General features: G+C 52.9%; 1 protein-coding gene across 2 annotated transcripts; it reads right to left on the minus strand.

Moving 5' to 3' along the window:
• Positions 1–23: 23 nt before the first annotated feature.
• On the minus strand, positions 24–14,359 carry Cnot11 (CCR4-NOT transcription complex subunit 11). Of its 2 annotated transcripts, XM_003471597.5 has the most exons (8): positions 13,664–14,355; positions 10,571–10,735; positions 8,349–8,501; positions 6,609–6,811; positions 5,352–5,554; positions 4,246–4,342; positions 2,534–4,168; positions 24–1,023 (listed from the first exon to the last, which is right to left on the minus strand). In XM_003471597.5, the coding sequence occupies exons 1-7, from the start codon at positions 14,190–14,192 to the stop codon at positions 3,971–3,973; spliced, it is 1,548 nt and encodes a 515-aa protein (XP_003471645.1). In that variant the 5' UTR covers positions 14,193–14,355; the 3' UTR covers positions 24–1,023; positions 2,534–3,970. The 2 variants fall into 2 exon arrangements, with proteins under 2 accessions (XP_003471645.1, XP_063085896.1); XM_063229826.1 differs by lacking the exon at positions 4,246–4,342 and having other exon boundaries at positions 13,664–14,359.
• Positions 14,360–14,582: the final 223 nt, after the last annotated feature.

Consider the following 14,582-nt stretch of genomic DNA (forward strand, 5'->3'; position numbering starts at 1 on the left):
CAGGAAGGACACACGACAAAGTCTGGCAGTGGACAACCTTTTCTTTTATTTTCTCTCCGTACAGCCTGCCCTGGGATCGCTCCCAGCCGAAGCCTCCTCTGGTCCGCTCTCCGCGGCTCCTTCCGGGCTTCGCTCCGAAGCCTCTACTGGTCTGCTCTCCGCGGCTCCTTTCGGGCTTCTACTTCCCCCCAGGGGTGGCACCAGTATATATACGGATACAGTGTCCAATCACATTAAAGTAAGCAAGGCAAGCTGATTGGCTAACATATTATTGAGCGGGTTGTTTACGCGGTAAGCAGGAAACTAACACACTCGATGGGAGGGGTAATCTAGCTCAGGCTTTGCTCTTTCCTACAGGCCTCACGTCCGCCAAGTAAGGCGACCGGGCTCGGGGCTGCGGCTCCCAACATCTCCCCCTTTTTTATTTTTTATGAATGTGTGCATCGTAGCCCTTCCTGGACTGGGTGCAGAGGCTTATGCCCTATGCGTAGGCCCACCGTAGGTCCTTGGCTTAGACCCTGGTCGGCCGTCCCATGGTCTGCCAAGGCCCTGAGGCCCTCGTCCTTTTTTTAGGGCCAGGCACAAACTGGACGGAACCTGGATGCACACAAGCTTGCACTCATTTCCTCTCCGTAAAGAAATCCCCTCGGAGAGAAATTTAGACCTGGGCAACATCGAACAGTCCAGCGGCTTACGTGCAGGATGGGGTAGGGCCTGGCTTAGGTTGAGTCGCACCGGGGGAGTACGCTCTTACCCGTCATTGACTCTCCTACCCAGCTATGTCATAATTTTTTAGAGGAGGAGTGTGGGCAGCTCACCGCCCCTAGACTCGGTCGTAGGCTAGGCGAGCGAGCCATGTATATGCCTGATGATCTTCTTGTCTATTTCGGGCTACCGCTATTTCTATTTATCTTGTTGGTTGGTCTGTGATGGATCTCCGGTAGGGCAGGTCTGGTCTTTAGTCGAGGGCTTTGTCGCCCGTGTCAGTCTCTCCGGTACCCACAGTGGTTCTCGTCTCGATTCCTGCAGAAAAACACAAACCGCGCCTTGGTTCCAGCTGATTACCGGATCCGGGCCCATCCATTGTCATGCCATAGATAACCGCGCCTTTGGAGGCAGGCCTTGGCTTACTCCCCCTTTTTGTTTTTTATTTTTTATTTTTTATTTTTATCTTTTTTGTTTTTTTTTTTTTTTTTTTTTTTTATTGGTGCCAGGGATCGAACTGGTGATTGCCTGCTTACAAGGCAGGCGCTTATGCCGCTAAGCTAAATCCCCAGCTCCCATTTCCTCGACCGGCGTTTTTCTCAGCCTGCTCGGCAGAGAACTCTGTGTACCAGGCTCGCCAATCCAGGTAACTACCCGAGGGCAGACACGCCTTTGCCAGCTGAATCCAGTCCGCGGGGGTGAGGGGCCCAGAAGACAGGTTCTCCAGCATGGCAATGGTGTAAGGCGCAGTCGGCCCAAAGGTTGTAACTGTATTTTTAAGTTCTCTAATCTGCTTTATCTCAAAAGGCTCCCATGCATTACGTCCCTGGCCCATAGCTACTTGTACAGGAAATATCCCGTAGGGGCCACTATCTATCCCAGGTGGTGGATGTACCTCATGAGACAAACGTCCCCCCTGCCAAAGCCGCCTGTAAAAATACCGACCCGCCGGCGGCGGAGCATAAGACGGCGGCCGTGATTGGGCGGAAAATGGGGGCCCGTGCATCACTTCCTGTTCTGGCGAAAGGGGAGGGAGCTCCCAAGCGGCCGCCTCGTGGCGAGGGATCGCTTCCGGGAACAGCTCCCAAGGTGGGGCGGAAGGCTTCGCCTCCCTCTCACGCCAGGGGGCGCTCAGGAGCTCTCTACTCCTCCGCAGACCAAGTTGAGCGGAGTGCAATTCGCGGCGCAACGCTGGGAAAGAACCCTGCGACTCCTTATCGAGCGGCCTATCCTCTTGGCATCTAGGCTCCTTGGTCTCATCGTTGTCTAAGCCTTCCTCGTTCTCGGAGTCAGACGACTCCGAGGCCTGAGCCCCGTCTTTTTCCTTTATATCTTTGTCTCTTTTGACGGACCCCTCCCGGGAGCTCCCTGACTGGGCCTGTTCGAATGCCCTACGCACTTTGATGAGCTCTTGAGAACCTTCCCTGCAACCACCCTCGCTCTTCAAGCATGCATATATCATTTCCCACAGTGGCCGAGCAAAGACCGAAGCCCCGTCCTCCCTTTCCGCTAGAGAAAGATCCCTGCCCAACTTCTCCCACGAGGGCAGGTTTAAGTGCCCTGTGGGCAAGAACCAGGGAGCGAAACTATCAATCTCCTCAAAAAAGCTCTCCAGCGTTTTGCGTCCCACCTTGAGGTCTCTGGACTTTAAGAGCTTCCGGAGGACCTGTACCAAGGGCTGGGTGTCGTTACTCGGTACGTTACCCATATTTAATATGTTACTCACCGCGTGAGGCCCAAAAATCCGCCACTTACGTGTGAGCCTGAGGGGAGTCTAAAAACCCTGTAGGTGCACGCCACCCAGGGCCCAGGTTTATCCCCTGCTCACCTGTCTCGCAGTGCTGTATCAAGGAACGTTGTCCACTACCACGTCTCGGGGGTGATCAGTTGTTCCCCGTACGGGCCACCAAATGTCGATGTCGCTCCCGGCCGGCAGGAAGGACACACGACAAAGTCTGGCAGTGGACAACCTTTTCTTTTATTTTCTCTCCGTACAGCCTGCCCTGGGATCGCTCCCAGCCGAAGCCTCCTCTGGTCCGCTCTCCGCGGCTCCTTCCGGGCTTCGCTCCGAAGCCTCTACCGGTCTGCTCTCCGCGGCTCCTTTCGGGCTTCTACTTCCCCCCAGGGGTGGCACCAGTATATATACGGATACAGTGTCCAATCATATTAAAGTAAGCAAGGCAAGCTGATTGGCTAACATATTATTGAGCGGGTTGTTTACGCGGTAAGCAGGAAACTAACACACTCGATGGGAGGGGTAATCTAGCTCAGGCTTTGCTCTTTCCTACAGGCCTCACGTCCGCCAAGTAAGGCGACCGGGCTCGGGGCTGCGGCTCCCAACATCCCCCCACACAGACCCTGCACTTTCCCCAGGGTGAGATGCTGGTCTTCTACATCCCAAGTACTGTGCTTTCACAGGGCTCCTTTGGCAGGTTGTTTCCTGCAGGCATGCTTTCGAAGTGCCTCTAGAAAGGAATCTCCAAATTTCTTCAAGTAAAAACACATCATCTGAGAGTTGATAAAAAACTTTAATGGAAGGCACTATTACCCAGTCACAGGTGACAGCGAGGTGCCACTCCTGCTTCTATCTCCATGCCTCCCACATGGCTACCCCACTGCAGGTGGCAGCTCCCCGGGGTGACCACCTCCCAAGATGTTACTCATTTTCTCTTTAAAAATAAGACCAAAAACAGTAAGCTTGGGCTAATAGCAGGAAGCAGGACCATCATAAGCGGGAGAATCACATAGAAAATAGCGCTAGGAAAGGAGGGGCATTTACTCTGTGGCCTGTTACTTCAAAGTCACCACGCAAAGCAGGGTCATTAGTAGCACAGCCTTGATTCTCACTCCGAGAGATGGTTGGGGCTGCTGTGGCTGCCACAAGCAAAACACCACGAATTCTAAAATGCGCTTTTAACTTCGGAACCTTCAAAAAACTGGGCTTCTGATTCGTCAGAATCCTGTACGGTGCCTTTCAAAACAATTTCTTTAGTGTTATCAAAAAGAAGAAATCAGCTCCTACCATTCAGCAACCGCTTGGGGCTGATGGGTTTGCCTGTCAGGGAGTCACAGGCAAGACATTGTCCCAGGTCCTCCCCAGAAGTTCATCTACAGGAAAACATCATCAAAGAAAGTAAACTTCGCTTAAAGTAGATAAAGTGTTACTCCTATGCATTAGAGCAAGCAGTCCACTCTTGAATTTCAAAAATGCTGGATTTTAACAAAGAATCACCACACGGTTGAAAGAAGGGGCTTCGAGCAGGTGCTATTTGGACATTTTGGTCTCTGAAGGTGTTTCCCCCGTATCCAGCGTCTTCAGCAAGCGAAACAGGCCTGCTGCCTCTCGTATCCTGCTGAACTCGATGCAGAAGGCCTGCACCTCGATAAACAAGTCCTGCACGTTAATAATCTTGTTACGGATCAAGGACTGGAGAAAGACACACACAAGACGCACCAAGCGATTCTGAAAAAGAAAACAGGAGTTTTAGTATACTCATTTTCTTAGTGGGTACTTAGGAAATCTATGGGAACTGTCACTACCTGCATATACTTATCCTTAATTTGTTCACAAGTAGAGATGCAATTTGATATGTAAAGGTGAATAAACTCAGGAGGTAGATCAACAGCCGTTGTCAGTCTGTTGCACAAAAGGAAAACAGTTCTGTTACCCGCTAGCATGGCGTAAAAGCACCTATGGTCATCTGGTGATATAGTCTGCTAAGGGACCCTAAGTTTCTAGTTTCAAGTATCTTGGGAAATAAGCCCAGAGCCACGCTGCGTCCTCATCAGTGACCCTTCTGTTTGTAAGCCCACACAGCACTTAACATGATTACTGTGATTCTGTTGGTCCGGATGTCAGGGAGCTTGAACCACTAGTGGAGCCTGCAAGACTGCCCATCCCGCAGCTTTTTATTCATTTTATTAGAAAAAGGCCCACAGTACATGCCGCTGAGTGGACAGTCACGTACGTGCCACTGTGGTTCCAGGCAGCATCAACACAGCAGCCAATCATCACAGCATTTGTCCCCGGTATAAAACAGAAGGGCTGAGGACACAGCTTGGTGAGCCTCCTGCAGCAGGCACAGGTGCTAGCTTCAGTCCCCAGCACTACCTGCACATGTGCGCACACACACACAAACCCAGTCTACAACAAGGTGTTCAAAACCTGCGCTCTGACTGTGCTTGCCTGGTCCCCAAGGCTGCCACACCAGCTTCTCGAGGCCATGCTACTACTGGAAGTATGTGTGTAAAGAGAGTGTAACATACACAGACAGTGCCCAGACTCTGTGCAGACACAAGTGCACCCTTCCTGCTAGTGACAGCGAAGTACGGAGGCAGAGGGAGCCTGAGAAGGGGACCTGTGCTGTCCTAGCTACAGCTGTTCATCTCCAAAAAAATAAATCCATCTAAGCAGGAATTTAACTACAGGCCATGAGTTATAGGAGTCAAGTCTGACGTACGCCTAGAAACAAACACAGCAGTTTTTACTTATTCTCCCCAACATGAAGCATGCTGGATGCTGGCCTTGGCTGCATTCACATGCCGAGAACCCTGAGGCCCAGCTTTGCGCCTCCACGGGTTACCTCAGCCCAAGAAGGAATCAGGATGGCTATGTCCACACGTCTGGGGAGGAGCCAGACACTCACCGGTTCACGACTTCCATGGAGTGCAAGGACATGTCCATGTTGACCAGCACGGAGAAGTACTCAGTGATCTGGCTGGACTGCATCAATTTCAGCAGCATCTCTATGGCAACCAGAGGGTTGTTCTCCACCAGGTCTGGGAGCTTGGCTGGAGTGAGGCCAATGTGGTAGACAAGTTTGGGGTCCTTCTCCAACTCGCCAAGCAGCTAAAGAAAACCAAGATTTTAAAGAAAATGACTGAATCATACTAGAAACTTTCTGCAGGCAAAATAAGTATTTTTCCTAAAAACACTTTCATTGGACCAATTTTGTAAGTCTCCTCCTTCAAACCCATGATTTTCATGTCCTGACATTTTTACATTTAGACCTGAAGCATGGCATCATGGAAGACAGTGTGCCTGTCAGTGATGCCTCCTGGGCGGGAGACAGACCAAACACTGGTAGGCGGGAGACCACTGTCCCATAGCAGCTGTATCACCCCTGGCTCCCTGTGGAAGGGTTTCTCCTGCCATCCACTACAATCAAAAGTAATCCAAGTACCAGCAAGTTCTCCCAGCCACAGGGTCAGGAGGCAGCCTCGACAGCTGCCCGTCCTGCCTAAGTAGAGACCAGAAAGACCTGCAGGGCGGGGCACTGCAAGCCCCCACCCTGGCGCGATTTATGCTGGCTCACACCCACACTCTGCACTCCAAACAGAGCTCCTCAAGCACACTTTCGCCGAGTATCTCCTTTCACACTGTCCACACTCTCTTCCCTGCCCACAGTCAACCTGGGTGCTGAAGGGCCTCACAAAGCAGACTGCAAGCACAGCTACTACATACTTGGCTCCGAAAATATTCTGAGGGTAACGGCTGGGAGCTGCTATCTCCCTACTAGGTCTGACTTGAAACTGTGTAGACTGCATGCAGTTGACCAAGCAGAAACTGCTCAGGACAGTGCCCTGCCTCGGCGGGGGGCAAAGGGCACCCCCAAAACGGGCCTGAAGCTGTCTCACTTCCAAGTTACTGTTCCACTCTCAAGGTGCACCGCATGGCGCACAGGGGCAGGGCTGGGCAGGGTCCCCACAGGTGAGACTCTGAGGCTACAGAGTGAGACCCACACTGATCACCAACAAAGCAGAAGTACTTTGAATCTTTGCACCTCTTGCCCCAGCAGAGTCAAATACCAAAGTGAGGTGGGCCAGACATCCTGGAGCCTGCCTGCTGCGGCACAATGGAAGCAAACTTGCCAGCTCGCCAAGGCTTCTGTTTCCATCCATACCTGTGTTTGCTGCGGGGAAGACAAGGGGCTTTTGAAGGCCTTGGCCATGATCCGCTTGATCTCCACCCCGGTGCTGTTCTTCACGCACATGGATTTATCCCACTGAACGGTGTGGTCGGGCTCAGTAGGGTTGAGCCAGGCTAGCTCGTCTTCACAGATGTGCAGTGGAGGGGGTGGCCGAATAAACTCCGGCCGGAAGTGACCTGTGACCACAGGGGCAGTGTGTGACTGCGGCTGTGAGCTACCTCAGCATGCATTTCACACCTCACAAGGTGCAATACTCACACTCAAAAACCAGGACGGGGAGGAAGAAGAGGGCAGGAGGAGGAGGAGGAGGATTGCTCCAGAAAACCCCTCATTCAGAACATGACCCACAATACAAGGACCCTAAGTGACCTCATAGGGCCTAACAGGCCTGGTCCTTCTGGGCGAGAAGGACATGGAGCCCTGACTGACAGGCGAGGTGCTGTTCTCTACTCATTCTAACCTGTCATTCTCTGTTCAGAAACCACTGAGATTTGTACTGGTTTTATCTTTCTGCTCTATAGCTCTGAACGGACAAATTATATGATGAAGTGACAGAAGAAAGCTGACCTTCCTGACATTTTCCAGGGAGAACGGAGTAACTCAAAAATGCTGGAACTCCAATACCGTATCCAGTTCCACCCAGAGCTTGCCAAGAGAGCGCAGGCGTGGGAAGCCAGGCTGGCCTGTAAGTGGTTCCTACTGCCAGGGCTCCCACTAGGGGCTCCGCTCCCCCAGCAGGCAGAGGTGGCACCTCCCTGCCACACCAGAGATGACTGCTCACTGCCATCTCCCGTCTTCTGGTTGAGAACCCTCACACCTCCCCATCGGCGCCCCCTCTGTGACAGCAGCGGTGTCCTCAGGCCACACGCAGACAGCAGGTCTTCAACCTGAGCTACCTGGGGCCTGCAGGGCAGCCAGGTGCCTGCCAGGTGACCGCGCCCTGCACTGTCTGCCCACACTGTCCCAGGCAGACGCTGTCACACACGGCAGACCTGCAGGCACATGTGTGGCCAACTGCAGCTTTAAATACGCCAACCACGTATGCCTCAGCCCTAGTGTAAACCAAGCGGTGTGGGGAGTCACACAAAGCTCTCAAGTCCCAGTCACCCAGGGTCTGGGCAGCAGGTTCTCCCGGCCGGCGGTGGTCACCCGCACTCCACGAGGAGGGCTGCAGAACCAATGCAGCTACAGCACCCAAGCTCAGGAGTGCTTCTCTGAATTGCAGTAATTAAAGGCTCTAAAATCAGGAAAATTTTCAAGTGGAAAAGGTACTGACAGTGATATGCTTGTTAAAGAGGTATAAAACACTGCCCCTTGTTACGTAATGAGCTTCGAAAACAGATTCATTTCAGCCGCAATCCCAGCACTTGGGAGGCTGAGGCAGGAGGATCAGCTTGAGCCTGAACTACACAGACAAGTCAGCCAGCTACACATTGACATCTTGCCTCCCACACTCACACACATGTGCCCTACACATTGATACCTTGCCTCTCACACTCACGATTCATTGTAGTATAATTAGTGCACACCTGCAAGTATGCTTATGATAAATATAATAGTTGTATAACTTGTTTAAGAGGGAAAACAAATTTGCACTGACATCTCTATTACATTAAAGTTTAGCTGATAATACAACAGTTTTGAAAACCAGAAAAGCGGTAGGGGATACTAACAAAATAAATGAGTCTAAAGTAAATGCACAGATGCACCTACTTTCAATCGGTGGCTTGGGTCCGCTGACCAAAGATTCTGTGATCCGAGAGGCCACCGAGCTGTCAAACCCCGAGTTAGAAGAGTCCGGGTCGGGGTCGCTGAGGATGCTGGGGAAGCCGGCCTTGCTCTGTGTCGGCAGCTCCGACTGGCGCTCTGAGTCAAGTTAAGACAAGAGACACTTTAGAACCGAGCACACCATGCACCAGCGAGGGGACAACTCCTAGCTGGGGTGGGCATCTCTTCTAACTCTTAGAAACCGATGGCCCGTTGGAAAAGACAGCCTCACACTTTAACAGGCATTTACAAAAAGCGAGTTCAGATGGCCAAAGAACAGCTGGAAAAGATGTTAGGAACTAGGAAGTATCAGTTCAATCAGATGGCACACACCGATTAGCAAAAATAACAAGCCTGGCATCATAAAGGAAGGCAGGCAACAAATAACTCCCTGCCACTGGGAATGAAACTGCAACAATTTGACACAGCTGATCCAGACATTTTAGGCTCTGGATGAATGATTTGGGATGACAATGTACAACCTATGTACCAATTATGTGTTTCGAAATTTTGTTTCCGTTTTTCTCCTTAAAATAAAATGGATTTGGAAAAAAAAAAAATGTGTCTTTGTTTTGAGACATGGTCTCATTATGCAGTTCAGGCTGGCCTTGAGCTCACTCTGGAGCCCAAAATCTCAAGCTCACAAGGATCCTCCTGACTCAGTCTCCTGAGTGCTGGGATTACAGGCCTACACCACCAGGCCCAGTGCTAAAAAAACAATTTGACAGCAACTTTGGAAAACCAGCTGATACTACTTAGTCAGGTCTTAAGGATGTCTTCTACTGAGAATCATCTCCTCCTGTGTCCCAAGACAATGTACAGAAATGTTCTCAGCAGGATCTGTCCACGTGGACACTGCATGTACAACTACGGTGACAGGTGACAGCTGTAGGACATGCTGCTGATACAGTCCTCTCTCAGACGACACCCTAAGAAGCAGGAGGGTAACAGAGTGCAGTGGTCTGTGCACCACGGCACACATAACTGGGAAAGAACACCAAATGCTAGGGCAGGAATGGGGAAGAGACACAGGGTGCCTCTGGCCCTAGAAATGGTCAGTGTTTGTCTTCTCTGAGACAGGGTCTGGCTGTGCTACCCATGGCTGGTCTTGAACTCCTGGGCTCACACTCCAGACCATCCTCCTGCCTCAGCCTCTCAGGTGGTGGAGCCTACAGATGTGTACAATCAGGCCTGGCATATTTCACTTCCTGGTCTGCAAGGCAACTCCCCAGGTTGTTTACTGTAATTCCTTAAAATGGAAAAGGCACATTCAAAGAACTACTTCAGATCTTCTCATTTTAAAAAACAAAAAGGGCTAAATTCCTGATGCAAGACTATCGACCCAAAGGAACAATGGCCAAAACAGGAAAAGGTGGGTGCGTCGGATGGTCAGCGTGACATGAGGTCCACCTAAGAAAAATGCTAACACTACCTGGTGCCACTTCCCATCTCCAATTCTGGAACACAAAAGTTAAGACAATGCACTTTAGACCAGGACACTGGAAAAAATTTTAAATTGGCAAATTGTGGGGTGAAATCAGTATGTCCAGTCAGAAATTTTACATATGTGCTTACAGTACTGGTGCTTAAACCCAGGGCGCTCGCAATGGCTTCATCCCCTGCCCTTTTCTTAAGTCTTGGAGGCAGGGTCTACCAAAGTTGCCAAGTTACCCAGGCTAGACTCAGGCCCTGACCATTCTGCCTCAGCCTCCCAGGGCGTGGGATCAGTTATGAACTACCATGCCCAGCTGTCAGGAGTTTTATATGCTTACTGGCATTAAAAAATGGAGTTTTTCATTTAGGATCCAGGCACTTTCCTTTATAATGAAAGATCTTCCCATCCCAAAATCCATTTTATTACAAATGATAATGCCATTCAATTTTTGGGGGGGGGGGGGGTACTGGGAACAAAACTCAGACCTCGTGCCTGCCAGGCAGGAACGTCCTACTAAACTACATTCCCAGCCTTATTGGGGGGATGAGGCGGGTACCAGGGATCAAACTCAAACTCACAATCTTGCGCTTGCCAGGCAGGCACTTGGGCCACCAAGCTAAATCCTCAGCAGCCCCAGCCTTGAATAAAAGGCCTTAACCTCAGCAAGGTGAAGGTGATAAAGGAGCGCACACACTGTGTGCCCAGAGAAAAGCCCCCAGCGATTGCTCCTCACCAGCCAGGGCCAGCTGGAGTCCGCTGATGTCCACTGACTGGCCCATGTTCCCCACGTCCATCAGCGCGATCTGGCGCGGTGTCTTTTTGAACAGCTCCCTTGGGGGTGCCAGCATCAGCTGGGAGAGAAAGAACTTTTCTGGTGGAGTTATAGGCGGTAAAAATCCTGCAAAGAAAAACGTAGAATGGTTTCTCCAGTGCCTGCTTTGAAAAAGGAATTTGACTGGTAACACCAGCCTCTGCTACCTGCCATGTCAACTGAAGTAGTTGATACATGCGTAGATGCATGAACCCTGTAATTCAGTGTCACCTGCAGTCTGCAATCTGTGGCACTATCAATGACACTCAAGGCTTTGGCAACTATGAAGAACTTCATTTTCTAAAGTAGCTCAATTCCAGCAAAGACCAAAGCTTACAAGTAAAGAAAAGGCCAGCAGGACAGCACCATCTTTTCTGTGCCTCTGCCTGTGCACCAGGGGAAGAAGCAGTCATCGGAGACAGGACACTGCACAGTGACACAGCCTCCCTGGGCGGTGCTCCCTGCTGTCCCCTTTCAGCTGCCCAGTGGGCTCCTCCAGGCTCCTCCTGCTGACTCAGATCCAACACCCACCATGTCCCTCAGCTTCAGCCCCAGCCCCTGCACTCACTTGGGCTACAGCTCAGACTTCCTGATGTCCCAGCCCCAGTTCGTTTTTGTTCTTTTCTTTTCTGTTTTTTTTGAGACAGAGTGTCATCATCCAGTTCAGGCTGGCCTTGAGCTCACTTTGTAGCCAGGCTGGTCTGGAACTCCCAATGATCCTCCTGCCTCAGCCTCCCAAGTGCTTAGACTGCAGGTGTGTGCCACCATGCCCAGCTGATTGTCATTGTCTTAATTCTCTTTTTCCTGGGCTGTGGTCAAGACTGTACCATCACAGCTCTAAGCCCTGCAGGCCACCATCCTGTCCCCGTGGCCCCTAACCATTAGGCTGTATTTCAGGAGCACAAATGTGATTGTGGCACTAGACTTACTTATGCAGAATTAAACCCAAACCTTTAACCTCACCTCTTGACTTCCCTCCCATGCGTGTTCTCTGTGCTGAGTGGACGAACCCCTTGACTCGTGAGGACACACCTAGTTGTTTAACAGTCCCCACCCCAGCCACATCTTCCACAGCTGTCCCAGCCCATGTCAGGATCTGATGAAAACATCCCACTCTGAGCTCTCCGAGCTCCACAGCTGTCACTCTGCAGGCAGCACCCTGCTTGTCACTTCTCTCACAGTCTCTGCCACGCTGTGTGGGTTACATTCTTTTTCCTAGTAAGACCGCAGCAAGCGTGTCCTTTTTTCTTACTTCCCAATACATCCTCAATCCTAAGGCTGCTCTGAATCATCTGATAAACTTTCTAAGTGTACACTTGTCACGGCTGGAGGGGTACCTCAGGGGTAAAAGGCTTGTCTAGCATGCTGGGAGCTCTGAGTTCGAGTCCCCACTACTGCACAAAACACGAGTATAACACACAAACACGCACACCTGTTAGATACCCACGCTGAACACAGAGGAATAGCAGCCCTAAGAGCAGGGCTCTGATATTGCTGTTTCCTTGTCATGTGTATTCCAGCCCCATTCTTACATGCTTTAGTAACAGTAATAATAATAATGGGGAATAATTAATATGACAACTCTGCCAGCTAGGGGAGTCTGGTGTCTGCGTTTTACAGGTGAAAAAAACTGAGGAACATGGAGCATTAATAACAAATCCACGGGTTCCTTCTCTAGCAGTTACCTCCGCTTCCCTCCAAATTTGACAATGCCTTCTACAGGTGAAGGATTACACTCAACACATCTGAGAAAGACTTTATGACGGAATAACACTTCCTAATCTGCCCTTCACAACTGTTTCTAACCTAAATCCCTACTGTTCCCGCCTCCCTAGTCTAAGCGTCCATCTGCGAGGGCAAGTCTTTTCTGTTGTTATTTGTTTTTTGAGACAGTCTTGCTGTGTAGCCAGGGCTGGCCTTGAACTCACAGCTATCCTCCTGCCTCAATCTCCTGAGCAGCGATTACAGGCGTGCCCCCGGCAAGCCTGGCCTCAGGAGCAGCTTTTCAATACAGAGCTATCAGATGTATTCATCTTGCAGTCGTTCACAAACCTCCCAAAAGCCAAGGGAATGGCCTGTGCCCTCCAATCATCTCCGTCCAGTCCCCTTTTGAGACTGCTCCGGTCTAGAGAGGCGGCAAGCACACTTGCTAACTTCCAATGTAAAGGCCTTCCTGTGCACCCTCACCTCTTAACTCCGCTGTCCCAACCACACTGGTCCTCCCTTTCTTCCCCTGGCTGAGGATGGAAGATCGTGCCCTTTCCCACCAGTCTACTCCCTGCGGCCAGACCCCAAATGCCACTCAGAGTCCTCCTGCCCTCCTAGTACCCTATCTCCTATCACTGCATCTGCACCCTCCTAACATCCTATGTCCTATCACTGCCCCTGCACCCTCCTAACATCCTATCTCCTATCACTGCATCTGCACCTGCCCCAATGCTGCTTCGGCTGAAAGGACAGCCTCGGGCTGAGGGTGCACCTCCGAGATACAGCGCTCGACCAACTCTGCCCACCCCGCGGCAGAACCTGGGTCTGATCCCCAGCACCGGAGGACAGCAGAGCACCCCTCACAGCCTGCGCACGTCAGGTCTCGGCGATGTCGCGCGAGCACCGTGCTGCGCAACGCCCAGGAGATGCGCGACGGCTGAGCCGTGGATTCCAGCCCAGCTCTGCACACAAGGAGACGTGAAGGAAAGCAGCTGCAAAGTCCGCCCATGCTCCTCCTACCCCAAAGCTCCTCGTGCTCCCTAAGGATCACAGGTTTCGCTTTCCCTGAGGCTTTTAAACGGGGGTGGGGAGGGGCCGGGGGCTCAGAGGAGTCCCGCACTAGCACCAGCGCCCCAGGGGAAAAAATGCAGTCACCACGTAAGTACTGCAAGCATGCACTCGCAAACATGAACACTTTTAGAAACTTGAGGCGGTGGCAGGCAGCCTCAGATCCCGACTCTGCACGGCTGCGGCTCCGGGCAGGCCGCGCCCCCACCCCGCCGCCCGCATGCCCCCAGCCCTGGGTACCTGAGAGCGGCGGGCGGTCGGGCTCATGGCCGCCACGAGCGGACGCAGACGCGGGTGCCGGCGGCGCGGGGTTGAGCAGGTGTGCGAAGCTGGCGGCGAAGGGGTTGGCGGCCAGCGGCTCGGTGCGGTACATCTCCCACAGCAAGTAGAGCGCCGTGAGCCGCTGCGCCGCGCTGGGCAGCAGGTCGGGCTGCTGCAGCAGCATGACGAGCACCGAGCCCAGGCGGAAGTGGTCGGCCTTGCTGAAGTAGTGGTGGAAGGCGGTGGACAGGCCCTCGAAGGTGCTGCCGCCGCCCGCCTCCTCCGAGATGATGCTCAGTAGGCTCGACAGCTCCTTCGGGCTCAGGCTCATCCTGGCGGCCGCGCCGCCCGCGCCGCCCGGCCCGGGGCCGTCTGCTCCGCCCCTACCGCCGGGTCCCGTTGGGCCACTTCTGGCCGCCGCCGCCTCCCGGGGCACCTTCTGCTCTGCGGCGGTGAGGAGCCGGCCAGACGCCGCCACGCTCGCCCCACCGCCGCCGCCGCCGGGCATCAACCTCGGCCGCCCGCCCTGCTTCCCGGCCCGAGCGGCCCTGGCGCCCGAGCGCCCCGTCCTCGCGGCCGTAAAGCGCGCTGTGGCACGACAGCGTCGCAAACAACACACGCCGCGCAAGCCGGGCAGCAGAGGCGAGGGACTGCGCCGGGCCAAAGAGAGGTTGGTGGAACCAGGCCAAGTGGAGGATCCGGAAACGTGAGGTGGGCGGGAGACGCTGCCGGAAGTAGTGCGTGGACTACGGGAGGCGGGGCCTGTGGAAGGCGGGGCCGGGCTCTGATCCGGACACTGCTCGGTTCGCGCAGGCGTGCTGTGGCAGATGCGAGCGGGTCCTGTTTGAGTCACTGAGGCAGATGCTGGCCCCCTGCGGTCCAGGCAAATGTTGGATTG

This window comes from Cavia porcellus, unplaced genomic scaffold (genome assembly GCF_034190915.1).
Source record: "Cavia porcellus strain 051 isolate PalLab524CR breed Dunkin Hartley unplaced genomic scaffold, mCavPor4.1 scaffold_18, whole genome shotgun sequence".
NCBI lineage: Eukaryota > Metazoa > Chordata > Mammalia > Rodentia > Caviidae > Cavia > Cavia porcellus.

What these genes read in the sequence shown, in the direction of transcription:
- Cnot11 (XM_003471597.5), bottom strand. Translation starts at nt 14,192, where the DNA reads ATGCCCGGCGGCGGCGGCGGTGGGGCGAGCGTGGCGGCGTCTGGCCGG. An exon ending in ACTCCAGCTGGCCCTGGCTG is followed by an intron (nt 8,502 to 10,570) that starts GTGAGGAGCAAT and finishes AACTTGACTCAG; the next exon opens with AGCGCCAGTCGGAGCTGCCG. An exon ending in ACCCAAGCCACCGATTGAAA is followed by an intron (nt 6,812 to 8,348) that starts GTAGGTGCATCT and finishes CTGTGGTCACAG; the next exon opens with GTCACTTCCGGCCGGAGTTT.